Source organism: Oreochromis aureus, linkage group 5 (genome assembly GCF_013358895.1).
Source record: "Oreochromis aureus strain Israel breed Guangdong linkage group 5, ZZ_aureus, whole genome shotgun sequence".
NCBI lineage: Eukaryota > Metazoa > Chordata > Actinopteri > Cichliformes > Cichlidae > Oreochromis > Oreochromis aureus.
The window spans coordinates 25,101,348-25,114,899 of record NC_052946.1 but is presented as its reverse complement, the minus strand read 5'-3'; the positions used below and the strand labels follow the sequence as shown (position 1 = coordinate 25,114,899).

General features: G+C 37.7%; 1 protein-coding gene across 1 annotated transcript; it reads left to right on the top strand.

The window, feature by feature from the left end:
- Nucleotides 1–738: 738 nt before the first annotated feature.
- Nucleotides 739–10,753, top strand: LOC116334190 (RNA-binding protein 5-B). Its single transcript, XM_039611942.1, has 25 exons — nucleotides 739–882; nucleotides 1,134–1,181; nucleotides 2,083–2,263; nucleotides 2,357–2,515; nucleotides 2,663–2,732; nucleotides 3,152–3,225; nucleotides 3,981–4,064; nucleotides 4,336–4,396; nucleotides 4,771–4,836; nucleotides 4,942–5,102; nucleotides 5,192–5,289; nucleotides 5,799–5,886; nucleotides 5,973–6,041; nucleotides 6,257–6,323; nucleotides 6,800–6,900; nucleotides 7,010–7,166; nucleotides 7,596–7,687; nucleotides 7,827–8,012; nucleotides 8,130–8,270; nucleotides 8,361–8,444; nucleotides 8,586–8,771; nucleotides 8,863–8,937; nucleotides 9,056–9,156; nucleotides 9,275–9,404; nucleotides 9,497–10,753. The coding sequence occupies exons 2-25, from the start codon at nucleotides 1,165–1,167 to the stop codon at nucleotides 9,620–9,622; spliced, it is 2,574 nt and encodes an 857-aa protein (XP_039467876.1). The 5' UTR covers nucleotides 739–882; nucleotides 1,134–1,164; the 3' UTR covers nucleotides 9,623–10,753.
- The last annotated feature ends 2,799 nt before the right edge of the window (nucleotides 10,754–13,552 follow it).

The window sequence follows — 13,552 nt, the reverse complement described above, 5'->3', positions numbered from 1 at the left end:
TTTCAACTCCATGTAAAACCTGCAGAGAAATTCTAACAGCAGCGGGATTAAGCGCTTTCAGAACGCATCCATATACTGCTATTACGAAAATGTAACGAAAACAGCCAATGAAATGGCGGAAATCTGCGAGATATGATAGTTTTGCCCTGGGTTTTCCCTCACAGGCAGCACTACGCTATATCCCTTTGCTGTTCGTCCAGGCTTTTCTACCCAACTGAGCACTCACCAAACCACCAAACGTTTTAAGAAAATAAAAGTAGCAACGCACATTTACTGTGAGAGGGTACACAATTTATGGAGAAGACAAACTCCACAGAGAAGGAGTTTAGAAACCCAGGACTTTCTTATTATGAGACGAGTTCTAACAACAGTGCCACCATGCTACTTCATCCTAGCTTGTATAGGTTAATTTATCTTATCCACCATTTTTCCACTCAAAAGTTTAAACCTTAATTAGCTACTACTTTAAAGTCTTCTTTGCCAATGATTTGTTAATTTTAAGAAAACGCAAAAAAATAACCATGCTCTATATTTAAATACCAATAAACTTCTATATACGCTTTGTTGCTGTTTTATGTTTTGTTTTGTTTGTTATGATAATTATAACAACATGTAACCCCAGTAAGTCTTAACAACTAACTACGGAAGAGTGAGAAAACAACCAGGTTGAGAGATACCTCCATGCCTGTAAGGCAAACTCGGGGCTGATCCTTCCATTACCCATAATGCACCGGGTGACACCGATGCATCTTGGGATAAAGAAGGTGCCATCGCAGATAAGTCTTTGGACGTGAGATGAATTTTCTTCTCCGCAATTTTTCTATTACCGTTTTGAAAAAATAATAGTGCGGGTGAAAAAAAAGCATCAAAAAGCTTACACTGGTAAGTTGCTTCACGTTCAGAGTTGAAACTAAAGCTTTCGCGGTCTCTCGTTAGCGCCGTTGATTTTGGCTTGAGAGACGTCTGTTTGATAACGTCTAGCTCCATATAATGGAATGAAGAAAAAGGAGGGCTTTGGTTTTTGTTTCTCTCACGCTAAACGAGTTCACGCGACTACAAGGGGAATTGTTATGTGTAAACGAGTAAAACCACTACGTATATTTTTAACGGGTATTTTTTTTTCTGTTTTCTAGAGGTCGTGTGAGTGCGGAAGCTGTAAGAAATATGGGGGCTGACAAAAGGTGAGTAGCAACATTAAATGCCAGTGCAGCTCGCCATGGTAGGTGTGGCTTATCATAGTGGGAATCTTGTGTTTTTCGCGTCTCTGAAACATGTTCGGAGTTTAGGCGATAAGTTAAAACAAATAGTATTCAAAAGTTGTTTTTAAACTGAAATGGCAGACAAAAGTAGCGTTGATTTCTACCAGCATTTCCAGATATGTAAAACCTTACATTTAGTTTCTTTTTAAACCAAAAAATAAAGGAGACTAAATCTGTTTTCGATAATACTACAGGTAAAAAGTTTTATTGCCATCAAATTTTCTCGTAAAACGTGTTACGTAATCCGAATAAAAAGTTAGGACAATACAAGAATGTAAAAGTCATTATCTGCCAATGAGTGATTGCCAATGTTGTTTTTTTGTTTGTTTGTTTGTTTTTGTTTTTTTGATATGAGTAACATTTTTGTTACTCATATCATTTTTAAAAAAATGTCACAGAGATTGAAAGTGTGACATTTTTCATGCACATGAATAAAGGATTTATAAATTTCACCTTGCCAAAAACTGCTTCAATCTGGTCACAATATTTTTTTTTTCCAGTGCAAAAAAACATCATCATTCATGTTAGAGGTGTTTCAGATATGTTTGACAGACTATCGGCCAACAAGTCACTTACAGCAGTTTGAATTCCAGCAGTCTTTTTTTTTTTTTTTTTTTTTGGCATGACAGTGCTAAGATTAACTGAGAGACAATGCATTGTTCAAGGCTGGAGTCATGATAAAACCAAAATGGTAGCAAAGTCATTGAAATGTTATACATGTTGAACGCTAAGGTGTGCTAAGTTGGTTTGTTTATTGCAGTATTAGTTGTGCTCCTGTTTGACTTTTCTTTTTTTTCTTTTTTTTAAATGGCCTTCTGAATAGGATTAGTCGAACAGAACGTAGCGGTAGATATGGTTCTGACCAGTGCCGTGATGAGTCTGAGTGGCGTGACAGACGTGAGCGAGACCAAGAACGTGGTGATCACAACATGCGCCGCTGGGGTGACGAGAGACGTGGTGATCGTTATGAAGGAGATCGCAGAGGATCACGAGAAAGCCCAGAGGTGTTTGTCTTAATAGCCCTTGGGTTTTAATACTGCATTTGAAAAAACAATTGTGCAATGACACTTAGCAGCTGTTGTTGTTTTGTGTTAAAGCAAAGGGAGAGGAAGCGTCGTAACAGTGATAGATCAGAAGATGGTTATCACTCAGATGGTGACTACCAAGAGCAGGACTACCGAAGGGAACCAGGGGACGAGAAGAAGAGCAAGACCATCATGCTGGGGGGTCTGTCTCCTCATGTCACTGAGGATGATGTAAGTATTCAGTTGCACTGGTCGTGTACACCCTTTGGTTCCTTTTCTTTGTTTTTATTGTGTAAGTACCTTTCTAAAGGTATTAATGAATGAATGAATGAATGATTGAATTATGATGTTAAGCAGCCTCTGCATGTTGTTGTTTAGATTCGTTTTGCCATTGACCAACTTGAGGGACCCCAGCCAGTGGATGTCAGGCTGATGAAAAAGAGAACAGGTGAGAACCAGTCATGTGACGGACCCCGACCTTCCCCAAGTCTTTGACCATAGAGCTAATCTGCTTCCATTCAGACCCATTTTCCCATAGAAGTTAGGAGATGACTATATCAAAGTACTTGAAAGGTTGTAAGAATATTGATTCAAGGCTTATCTTGTACACTGTGGAGCCCTTTAAGGTAAGTAAGAGCAGCATTGATTGCTATGAGTAAGTCAGTTGGCAGACCCATGTTGTTGTTGAGTGTGGTTCAAACAGTGGTATTCTGCAGGATTACTTGCTATGGTAAAACTCCTAAGGAGTGGGCTATTGTGTACCAATCTGGCCCTGGGTCGGGAAGCAGTTTGTGGAAGAGTTTGAATAATATGCCCTTGGACTCTTAACTAACACGCCTCCCGTCTATATTTGAATGCTGTCTCTAGGTATAAGCCGTGGTTTCGCCTTCGTGGACTTTTATCACTTGCAAGATGCTACACGATGGATGGAGACCAATCAGGTTGCTTCACAATCGCCAAGTCTAGTTTTAATCTTGGGGATCTGGAAAAATAACCCAAAAGGCAACCAGAATGTATTGAATACGTAGTGTGGAAACTGTATAGAGGAAAAAAAAAAACTGGAAAAAACAAACTGAATACAATAGAGCAAATATAGAGATGATTATATTATTGATTTACAATTTCATATTTTAATATATTTTTATAGTTAATTGTATTGGGCAATAGGCTTCAAGAAATTTTTCTGGTTTTGTTAAGTGATCTCTTTAATAAATCTGCATTTAAATTTGATGAACAGACCATCTTTGCCTTGCAGATCATGGCTATATTAGTTATTTTCAGATTTCAGTGTAACCCCATTCTTTTTTTTCTTTGCAAGCTTACCCCAAATACTGGGAATTGTTATTTTTATATTTTCTTAATCTTTTTAACAGAATTTTCTTCTGTTTTGTTTTTTGAGAAGCCCATACATTTTTTTTTTTTTTCTTTTTCTTTTTCTTTGGAAAGCAGTCAGGAAAGTCTGTTAGGGTCACATTGTACACTTTGCTCCAGCTCAGCCTGGGCACTCGGGTCCCAAACACCAAAAGAACCCTCTTTACATCATGCTCACATACACGTCATGTGCCTGTCTGTAACTCAAAGGCTATCTGTTGGGGGTCCCTCTCCCCCGTCCCCTCTCCCTTCCAAAACTGCTTGCTCTTTTGATGAGACGAGTTCCCTCCATGAACACTTGGATCATTTTGTTCTCCTCTTTCAGAAACGTCTGACCATCCAAGGAAAAACCATAGACATGCACTACAGTCACCCCAGAAACAAGTATGAAGACTGGCTCTGCAGCACAGTAAGTTAATCTCTTGGTTTCATGGTCTCATTATCCAACATTTTCTTCTAAAGAACACCGCACACACTTGACATAGGCCTGTAAGCATCAAATTTTGCAATCCTGTCATCTTATTTTGTTGTACACCTACATTTGGATAAGTGGTAAAGGTTAGGTTGTGTCTTAGGTAAGTATGGTATGCAGTACCAATATAGTTGCCTGTTCTCTGAGGCAGCACTGTTCAGGGCTTTAGTAGGTGTATAATCAAAATGATGTGAACGGTTACTTGCAGTGTGGCCTGTACAATTTCCGGAGGAGGCTGAAGTGCTTCAGGTGTGGAGCAGCCAAAGCTGGTAAGTAGTTAAATCAACAAGAGGCCACTGACTGCAGACATCTGAGCAGCCCGAGTCCACAGGGCTGGGATGCAACACCAAGTTTGTTTTTGTAGCTGTGAGATGATGTGGATTTTTAAGGAATGTCACTCTGTCTAGTAAGGTGTATAAGTGCTAATTGGCCTGAATAATATAAAAAGCGTGAAACACAACAGACAGTGTAGTTCATGAAATGGGCACATAGTGCCAACACTATCTTTTAAAGAGTCTTTTTTTTTTTATACCACTTTATACCTCCTTTTTTTTTTTTTTCTTCTTCTTTTTTTTTTTGCTGCAGTCTCTCACTTCTGGAGGTTGTGTTAATGCACTTCTTACTTCTGTCTTTCTCTCAACAGAAAGTGAAGCAACCAGTAACACTGGAGTTCCTGAAACTCAACCCAGCGGAGATTTCTATGGCGATAGTAAGAGCTTCTTCATTACTGAAGCAATTTCATTTGCTTAGTTTGGAAGCAAAACATCTCTATTTATAGTATACTTTCCCTAAATATCGTCTTTTGTCCCATCAGCAATCATCCTTAGAAATATTGCTCCTATGACCACAGTGGAAGCCATCATGACTGCCCTGGCACCATATGCCAATCTATCATCCAACAACATTCGTCTTATTAAGGACAAGCAAACGGGCCAGAACAGAGGCTTTGCCTTTGTGCAGCTGTCTTCACCTCTGGTAATTCTTTAATATGTACAGATGGAAAAAACTTTACCTTTGAAAAAAGTTTGGTATATAACTTAACATATTATCAATCATTTTAACAGGAAGCATCTCAGCTGCTAACAATCCTTCAAGGATTGCAGCCTCCCTTAAAACTAGATGGAAAAACAATTGGGGTGGATTATGCCAAGAGTGCTAGAAAGTAAGTAGTCCTCACTTTTTTTTCTTTTTTAAATGCAGGAATGGCCTCAGTATGGCTTTTTCTGGGCTGCTTTCTAAATAACTGGTGTCACTAAAGAAACGTTAGCCATAAAGTTCGACGTAGCAAATGCAACAAAGCCCCATCTGCTCGCTTAATTGTCGACATGATTTTGGTCTTACATATTCAAGTTTGCATTCGCTCGAGTTGTTTTAGCACACTCAAGACTGTCATAAAAAGATTTCACCACATTGCGAGTCTTTACTAGTGAGTTGAAAATGATGATAAGGAGTCTAGTTTGTCCCACCACAAGTTCCTGTGGTTAAAAGCAGCTAGGCTGTGTGGTTGAACTGCATCTATGCTCTTAACCTTTTAAATGTTAGCCTTAGGCTAACCTTTTCCTGGTTAGCCTAGTGCATTCCTCAAGTTGCCTGTTTAAAGAAAGATTGAGCTTCACTCAGGTGGATATCATTTTCTTCCCCTTTTTTTTTTTTTTTTTTTTTTTTTTTTAGGGACCTTTTACTCCCTGATGGAAATCGTGTCAGTGCCTTCTCTGTGGCCAGCACAGCTATTGCTGCAGCCCAGTGGTCCTCAAGTCAGGTAGGTCTTTTTTCTGTCTACATCGTCTTAGTTATCACCTTCCCTTTTTGATATCACAGACTCGTAATTGGCGTTTTCCTTTTCAGCCACAGCAGAGTTCAGAGGGAATGTCAGAGTACAGCTACCTACAGGAAGGTTATACTCCCATGTCCCAGGTTAGTAAGAAGAAAATTATGGTTACATTACCAAGAACGAGAAGGTCATTTCTAACTTCTCAGTTTTCTTCAGTGAGATACCGCTCTGTATCATCATTCAGTGGCAGCTGTGTAACTCTACAGCCATTCAGAGAAAACATGTGGGTGTATCTATTATAATGACATTATAAATGAACAAACACTTTTTTTTTTTCTTTTTCTTTTTTTTTTTACAGGATTACCAGACATACTACCAGCAAGGAGCAGCAATCAGTACCTCTCAGGGAAATGGAATTCTAGGAGGTAAAGAACTTCTAAACTCGTTTTAAAATATTGGTTCAGTAGCTAATTGTTCACTATATCATTTTAACATTGGAAAATTAGTGTCTCCAATTTTTTCTTTGTGTTTGTGATTAGACAAGACTACAAGCTGTTCTAACATTTGTTTACACTGAATTTATAGTTTTAAGAGCTTCAGTTAAGCTGATATGTTTAATGTGGTTGTTTCCATCATTTTTGTCTGTATTCTAATAGGCATTTTGACGTTAACAGGTAGTTAAGATTTTAAATGCATGCACAGTGGCTGCTTTACAAGCCACTGTGACCCTTTGCTCAGCTTTATGTGTGTGCATCCTCAGAGAAGCGCAACAAATGCTAAGTTACTGCTTCTAGAAAAAATGCTCAGAGATTTTCTGTAAACTTTGAAAAATATAATATTTGGACTTTGTTTGCATCATGATCTTGAGTTTTGTTTCATTTTTTTGTTTTTGAACTTTTAGCTGCCCCGGGTGTAAAGATTGTTCCAACTGCAGTTGGAGTTGTGATATCACAGAACGCACAAGTCTACCAACCCCATATAATTGCACAGCCTGCTGTGCAGGTAATATACACGGTTGATAATTCTGTAATAAGATAAATGTATAATACTGTGTGAATTACTGATTCAACAATCTCCAAATAATCTTAAATAAACTGTTTATTGATTGTAGGCATTGCCACTTGCCCAACAGTTGGAGGCAAAACCCCAGGCTGGACACATTTCAGGAATTGAAGCTGCTTCTTTGCCAGCTGCTGCTTTAGCAGCTGCCACTGTTACCACTGCGGGGACATTAACAGCCTCTGAACAGGCGGCGGACACCAACATTGGTATGAGCACATAAGATCCCTTTAAACCAACGTTGCTGAACTGTGACGTGCATAGTAACATGACAGTTTTCCCAAGGTCACTGTCATGTGTGTTGAAGTGTTTCTATGGATAGAACCTGGATAGAACATCAGTCTCCAGCCTGTAGTTTAAAAGGACTGTGTTAATCTGTTATTCCTTTGATAGACCTAACCAAATGTGCGTGGCATGATATCTGAGATTGTTTAATGTTGTACATAATTGGTAATACTTAGTTCTTTAAAGCTTTTCATTTTATTAATTGTGTGTTAGTTAACAGGCTTCAGTCAAGCTTGGTAGAAATAAAGGATGAAAATCTGGAATGCGTCTTTATTTCTATCCCTGTCTTTTCTAATTTGCCAAGAAAGATTTTTACCACCATTGTTAATGCTGTTGTGTTTGCTAATTCACAGCTCTTCCTGATACATCCACCTATCAATATGATGAGTCTTCTGGCTACTATTACGATCCTCAGACTGGCCTCTACTATGACCCAAATACACATGTAAGTAGTGCACATCAACCTTGTGTGAGTTGCATGTTTTTCTGTCTTATCTGTGCATTTTATAGTGTGTAATTGATCGTTTTTCATTTTTATTTATTTTTAATTTTTTTAACATGCAAATTGCTGTTTCTCCTTTCAGTATTACTACAATTCTCAGACTCAGCAGTTTCTTTACTGGGACAGTGAGAAGCAGACATATGTACCTGCCAGCACAGGCACTGGACAAAATGATGGCAAAACAGGTGGTTCTGCAGCAACAGGCACCAAAGAATTGAAAGAGGGCAAGGAGAAAAAAGAGAAGCCCAAAAGCAAGACAGCTCAGCAGGTGTGTTCAGAGTCCTGCATTAACATTTTTATTATGCCTGAAACAACTTTTGCACACTTTCACTTCACTTATTTCTTTGTGCACTTTACTATATTTTAAAAATCTGCTTTCCTACAGATTGCTAAGGACATGGAACGGTGGGCTAAAAGTCTCAACAAGCAAAAGGAAAACTTCAAAAGTAGCTTTCAGCCTATTAGTCAAGAAGAAAGAAAGGAGGCAGCAGCTGCTGATGCTGGATACACATTGTTTGAAAAGAAGGTATCTCATTAGGCTTCGATACGTAACAAAGTTCTGGGACTGCATGTGTAAAGCTTCTATGTCTTTAATGGATACACTTCCCTTTTCCAGGGGGCAAGTCTAGACAGACTCATCCCAGAGATGCTAAGGGCCCCTGAAGAAGAGCCACCAACCACCTCAGTCACCTCTTCAAAGGTGAGTATTTTCTGCATCTCTCATTTTAGTTGGCTATGCTTCTGTATGATGATGATAATGTCAGATTTTGCATGCATTCAAAAGTCTGTTACCCTTAGTAAAAGGCTAATATTTATGTATGTTTATCCTTGGTGTGGTTAGTGTGGCCTTGTGGCTGCCTACAGTGGAGACAGTGACCCTGAGGAGGGAGGAGCAGAACCTGATGGTGGTGATATAAGCCAGGACAAGCTGACAGACTGGAAAAAATTAGCATGCTTACTGTGTAGGAGACAGTTTCCCAATAAAGAGAGTCTAATCCGACATCAGCAACTCTCAGACCTTCACAAGGTAACATCACATGTATCATCTTCAGAACTAACAATGAAACTTATTCAAAAAGAAAGGGAGAGAGCTCATTATTCCGTTGGTCTTGTCATAGAAAAACCTGGAAGTTCTTCGCAGATCCAAAATGAGTGAAGCAGAGCTGGAAGAGCTGGAGAGAAAAGAGACTGAGGTACAGCTCAATATAGAATCACCCACTTACTTCTGAGTCATTCTTTTGTTTTTCAGTGTGAATGTGAAAACATTGTTTTTGTACATTATAGCGTGTTTATTTGTTTCTTTTTCTATAGATGAAATATAGGGACAGGGCAGCCGAGAGAAGAGAAAAATATGGCATCCCTGAACCGCCTGCACCTAAAAAGAAGAAATTTAACCAACCAGCGCCAGCCATGTAAGCAGTCATTTTTGTTTATTTTACGGATTTGTGTGAAATCTCGTTCTTCTAGTGAGTTCAGTCTATTTTATCATTAAACTTGGCTTTATTTGATATTCTGCTCTTTTATGTACAGTAACTATGAACAGCCCACTAAAGATGGCCTCAACAGTGACAATATTGGGAACAAGATGTTGCAGGCAATGGGCTGGAAGGAGGGGAAAGGTCTTGGTCGCAACCAGCAGGGCATCACAGCACCAATTGAGGTATTTGTAACAGTTGTGGTGTCATAGTTCATCAGGCTCTGTAACTATATACAGATCTAGAAAGTACTCAACTCTGTGGATTTCCTCCTCAGGCTCAGTTGAGAACGAAGGGAGCTGGACTCGGCACTAAAGGAACCAACTACACCCTCTCTCCTTCAGACACCTACAAAGATGCAGTCCGCAAAGCCATGTTTGCTCGCTTCACTGAGCTGGAGTGAGTCATTAGTCTGAAGCTAAAGTGACTTCTTGAAATGGCCTGCCAATGATCTGCTTCTTTTTGGTGTGGAGCTCCACTGTGTCTGTGTCACGAGAAGCAAAAGAGACGTTCCTAACGGTATCAGTTCAGTCTGTGATCCATAAAAGCTATACCTCTTACTGTAAACCAGTCAGTGAAGAAAAAAATCTGTTGTAGGAATAATGACATAGTTAATATAATTTATAAATTGTACATATGCACAGTGAATTTACGTTGCTGGTTTTCAGATTTCTTTTATATTCATTCAATGTTATGGCAACTTTTTCTTTAGTCTGAGCATGTTTAAATGATTGTACAGTTTATACAAAATCTGGTTTATTTGTACAGAAATAAACTTGTGGCGTTATTTTTCTCTGGTCTTCATTATGTTTGATAACATACGGCAGCTTTTCTTAATGTAAATTCTGAGTGTTTTCAGCAGTTAAATTCAGAAATATTGCAGTGGGGTCTATATGTGCACCACTAATTCCAGAATCGCACTGCCAATAAAATCAGCTGAATATGCAGTGGGAGCACTTAGCTGTAGAGAAGGCACATTTTCACATGTAGAGAAAAACTTTAGATGACAAAAGCTGCTCGTTTGTCTGATTTTGGTGCTAAATTAAGAATTGCAATCTGAGCAGTGGCTTCCTGTGAAACTTGCAGCTGTTCTCTGTAGTGTGGAATTGTGGAAATTACAGTAACTGGCCTGTGACGGCAAAAATCAGAAATTACATTTTTCCTTCTTTTGTAGAGGCTTTTTTTTTTTTTTTTTTTATTCCAAATCATTATTTTGTCAGGGGAAAACTACTGATGTGACAACAGTTCAACCACATGAATTAAATGCGATTGTATTTGCACACAAACCAATACTGATACAATACCACCTTACTCTGGATATACCCATGGTTCCCTAAAAATGCCACAAGGCTCCTAATGCTTTGTGTTATTTCACTGTTTCATAATCCTTGATATACCTGGGAAGCTTCATTTTTGTCTCATTTGAAGAATTTTTCCTGGTTGTCAAAACTGAAATTCAGTGTTCCTTTTTGTTTGGACAATATGAAATAAAATTCTCAAAGTCAAATATAGTAAAATAAAGAATCATTTTTCAGTCTGTGTTGACGTATGGTATGCTGTCTCTACTGGCTGTTCTTTTGACACACTTATTGTCCCTTTTTAATTGTTTATTATATAATAAATCCATTGTAGTCTTATGTTACATGTAAATAAAACTTTTACAAAACACTTTGATATTTATTATCAAATTGTTTTTTATAAACAGTTGATTGTCAGTTGTAATTCCACCTGATCCACTGAACGTCCTGTGTCATTGTTCATTACTTTGTATTGGAGATTTGACATATTATTAGATAGTTAAGAGACCACCAGCCTCTGAAAAACAATAATTGCTGATTGCCAGGTTTTTGATGGGTGACCACTGCTGCACTGTGGTGATATTTTGTATGCAGGCAAAAGAAGTCCAATGTCCAAACCTTGAAAGTTGCGTTTTGTGGTTTATTTATCCAGTTTGGCAAAGAATAAACAAAGATAGAAAATTGCCCTGCAGTTCTTCCTGGCTGATTTACAAAGGCAAACAACAAAAACAAAACACAAAATTATGCAATCATTAACCTGCAAATAAACCTTGTAAATAACTGAAATATATAAAGTAAACCAAGCACAAATTTAAAAATAAAAAAGAATAAATAGCTCCAACGCATCTTAAAACAGAAAAAAACTTAAAAGTGATATTAATTTTTCACATAAAGAGTTGGTCATGTTCATGCTAGCAGTTCGTATGAAACACGATATATCTCTCAGATTGTTTCATGACTCTCATCATCTTTCATCCTTTGATGTTTTCACTCCTTAGGAAGACATGTCCTGAACCTCAAACTCACTTCTTTTAGATACATATGTTACAAGACAGAGTACAAATTGATTACATATATTACCTTTGTTCTGTGCTATGTAAAGTCTTTCACCACTTCCTAAAGCCAGGCCTAAAAAACCAGCTGGGAAATAGTAGAAGAAATCAAGCGCAGGACGTCAGCAAGAATGTAGTGCTGTTTTCTTTAGCTCCTCTTATGTAATACCATTATGTTCCAGTCACAGAGCTAGTAGTCTCTTTTCTACATTTTTGATGACCCTTTTAAAACAAACAACCAGCACATGATTTTTTTAATGAAACTGAAAACTGAACAGACTTGAAAAATATTGTAGAAATTGAGTGGAGATATGTACTTTGCATGTTTTTGTATTGATAAGAAGAGCGCTTAAATACTTTGAAAGAGATACCTATCTCTGTGGGACAATAATTATAGAAATACGCGAGAGACACAAAGTGCTGCTTTTCTGTTTGTCTTTTTAGTCAACTACAAGTTGTTTAGCTAAAAATGTAACTAGTTGTTCCAGCTGATCAGTCATGTTGAAAAGTTTTGTGCTTTTCATGTAAACATTACTTTAAGCAGATTATCTGAAGCAAGCATCAAATCAAGATATGTCACCTTTCCTCTCCTAAGCACAACCACAATGAATGAGTGATCTGTTATCCAGCTTGTGCTAAAAAAAGAAGGTATTGTCTAATTAAGTTGTATGTGAAAAAGCTTGGCAGTGATTCTCTGGGCAAAGAGAATCAGCGCTAAATCTGCAGCATTACTTCCGTGCCTTGAACTATTGCTTTGCTCCATATTTAGCACGTCTAGTGTGATGGATGAAGGCAGCTGTTTTCAGGAAAAGGCTCTAAAACCTCACTAAGCACCAAACTGCAATGTTAGCACCTATCTGCTGAACAAATGTGAAGCGTTTTGAACCAGAATAGCTATAAGCACATAGCAAATAAGAAGAAAAAGCCAAGCTAAAATCTCTTAGTAACATGTTGAGCGTTCATGTGCTGATTCTCTACTCTACATGTGGTTAAGCAGTAAGATAAATATGACAAATAGGTCATGTGATCCCACTTGTTAAAAGATGAAAACTTGGCATCACTCAAAAATATGCATCTTACACCATTTCGTGCTAGATACTGGTGATCTTAGAGTGGGTTATTGTTTCAGTCACTCCAATACATGCTCAGTCATCTTGAAAAGTCAGGGGAATTGTGTGTATAAATATCACGATCTGTTATTGTTGTGTTTTGAGGCTCCTCTGAGCTGTTCTGCATTTAACATTTACTTACTGTTTGGGCCAAATTTGACCTATTTTGAGATGTGATTACAGTAAAAAAAAAAAATACCCTGTATAATATCCTTATAGATGGTAGTTATGGTGATGTGTTTATGAAAACAGCAGTGAGGAGTAATGATTGTAATGGTTATATGGTTGTATAGTAAATCCCAGCGTTTTCAGAACGTTATCGACATTTTACTTTCTAAAATATATTTGGACCCTTATAGCTGTTGTGTTTTCATGTCTTAAACAAAGCAAAATAAGGTTTCCCTGCTCTCTGAAACATCCATTAAGAATTAATCATCTATTTATTGGCTTTTTATACATTCTAAACAGATCTGTAGTTCAGATTTTGATATTATAAAGACATTATTGGCTTTGGTCAAAACTGACCAGGACCCTACAGTGAAGGCAAAGACATGTGTAAAGGTTAAGAATGTGTTTATGGAGGTGTAAATGAGCATTAATCTGTTAATTAGCGAGTCTAAATCTTCCTTCAATCAGCATGACCTCTAGAGGACGCTAAAGTGACATTTAATTTAAGTTGTCTTTTGCTTAAAATCATTTAATGTCGTGGCAACAGTGTAAAACTACATGATTCATTTCTGCAGTATAACCATGCTTTTATGATATACTTGTAAGCTATGTAATAGCCAGTTATTTGATCTAATCTGGGTTGCAACTCTTGTTTATTTTATGTATTAATATTTTATCTACATCTACAGTATTTTTGTATTTCATT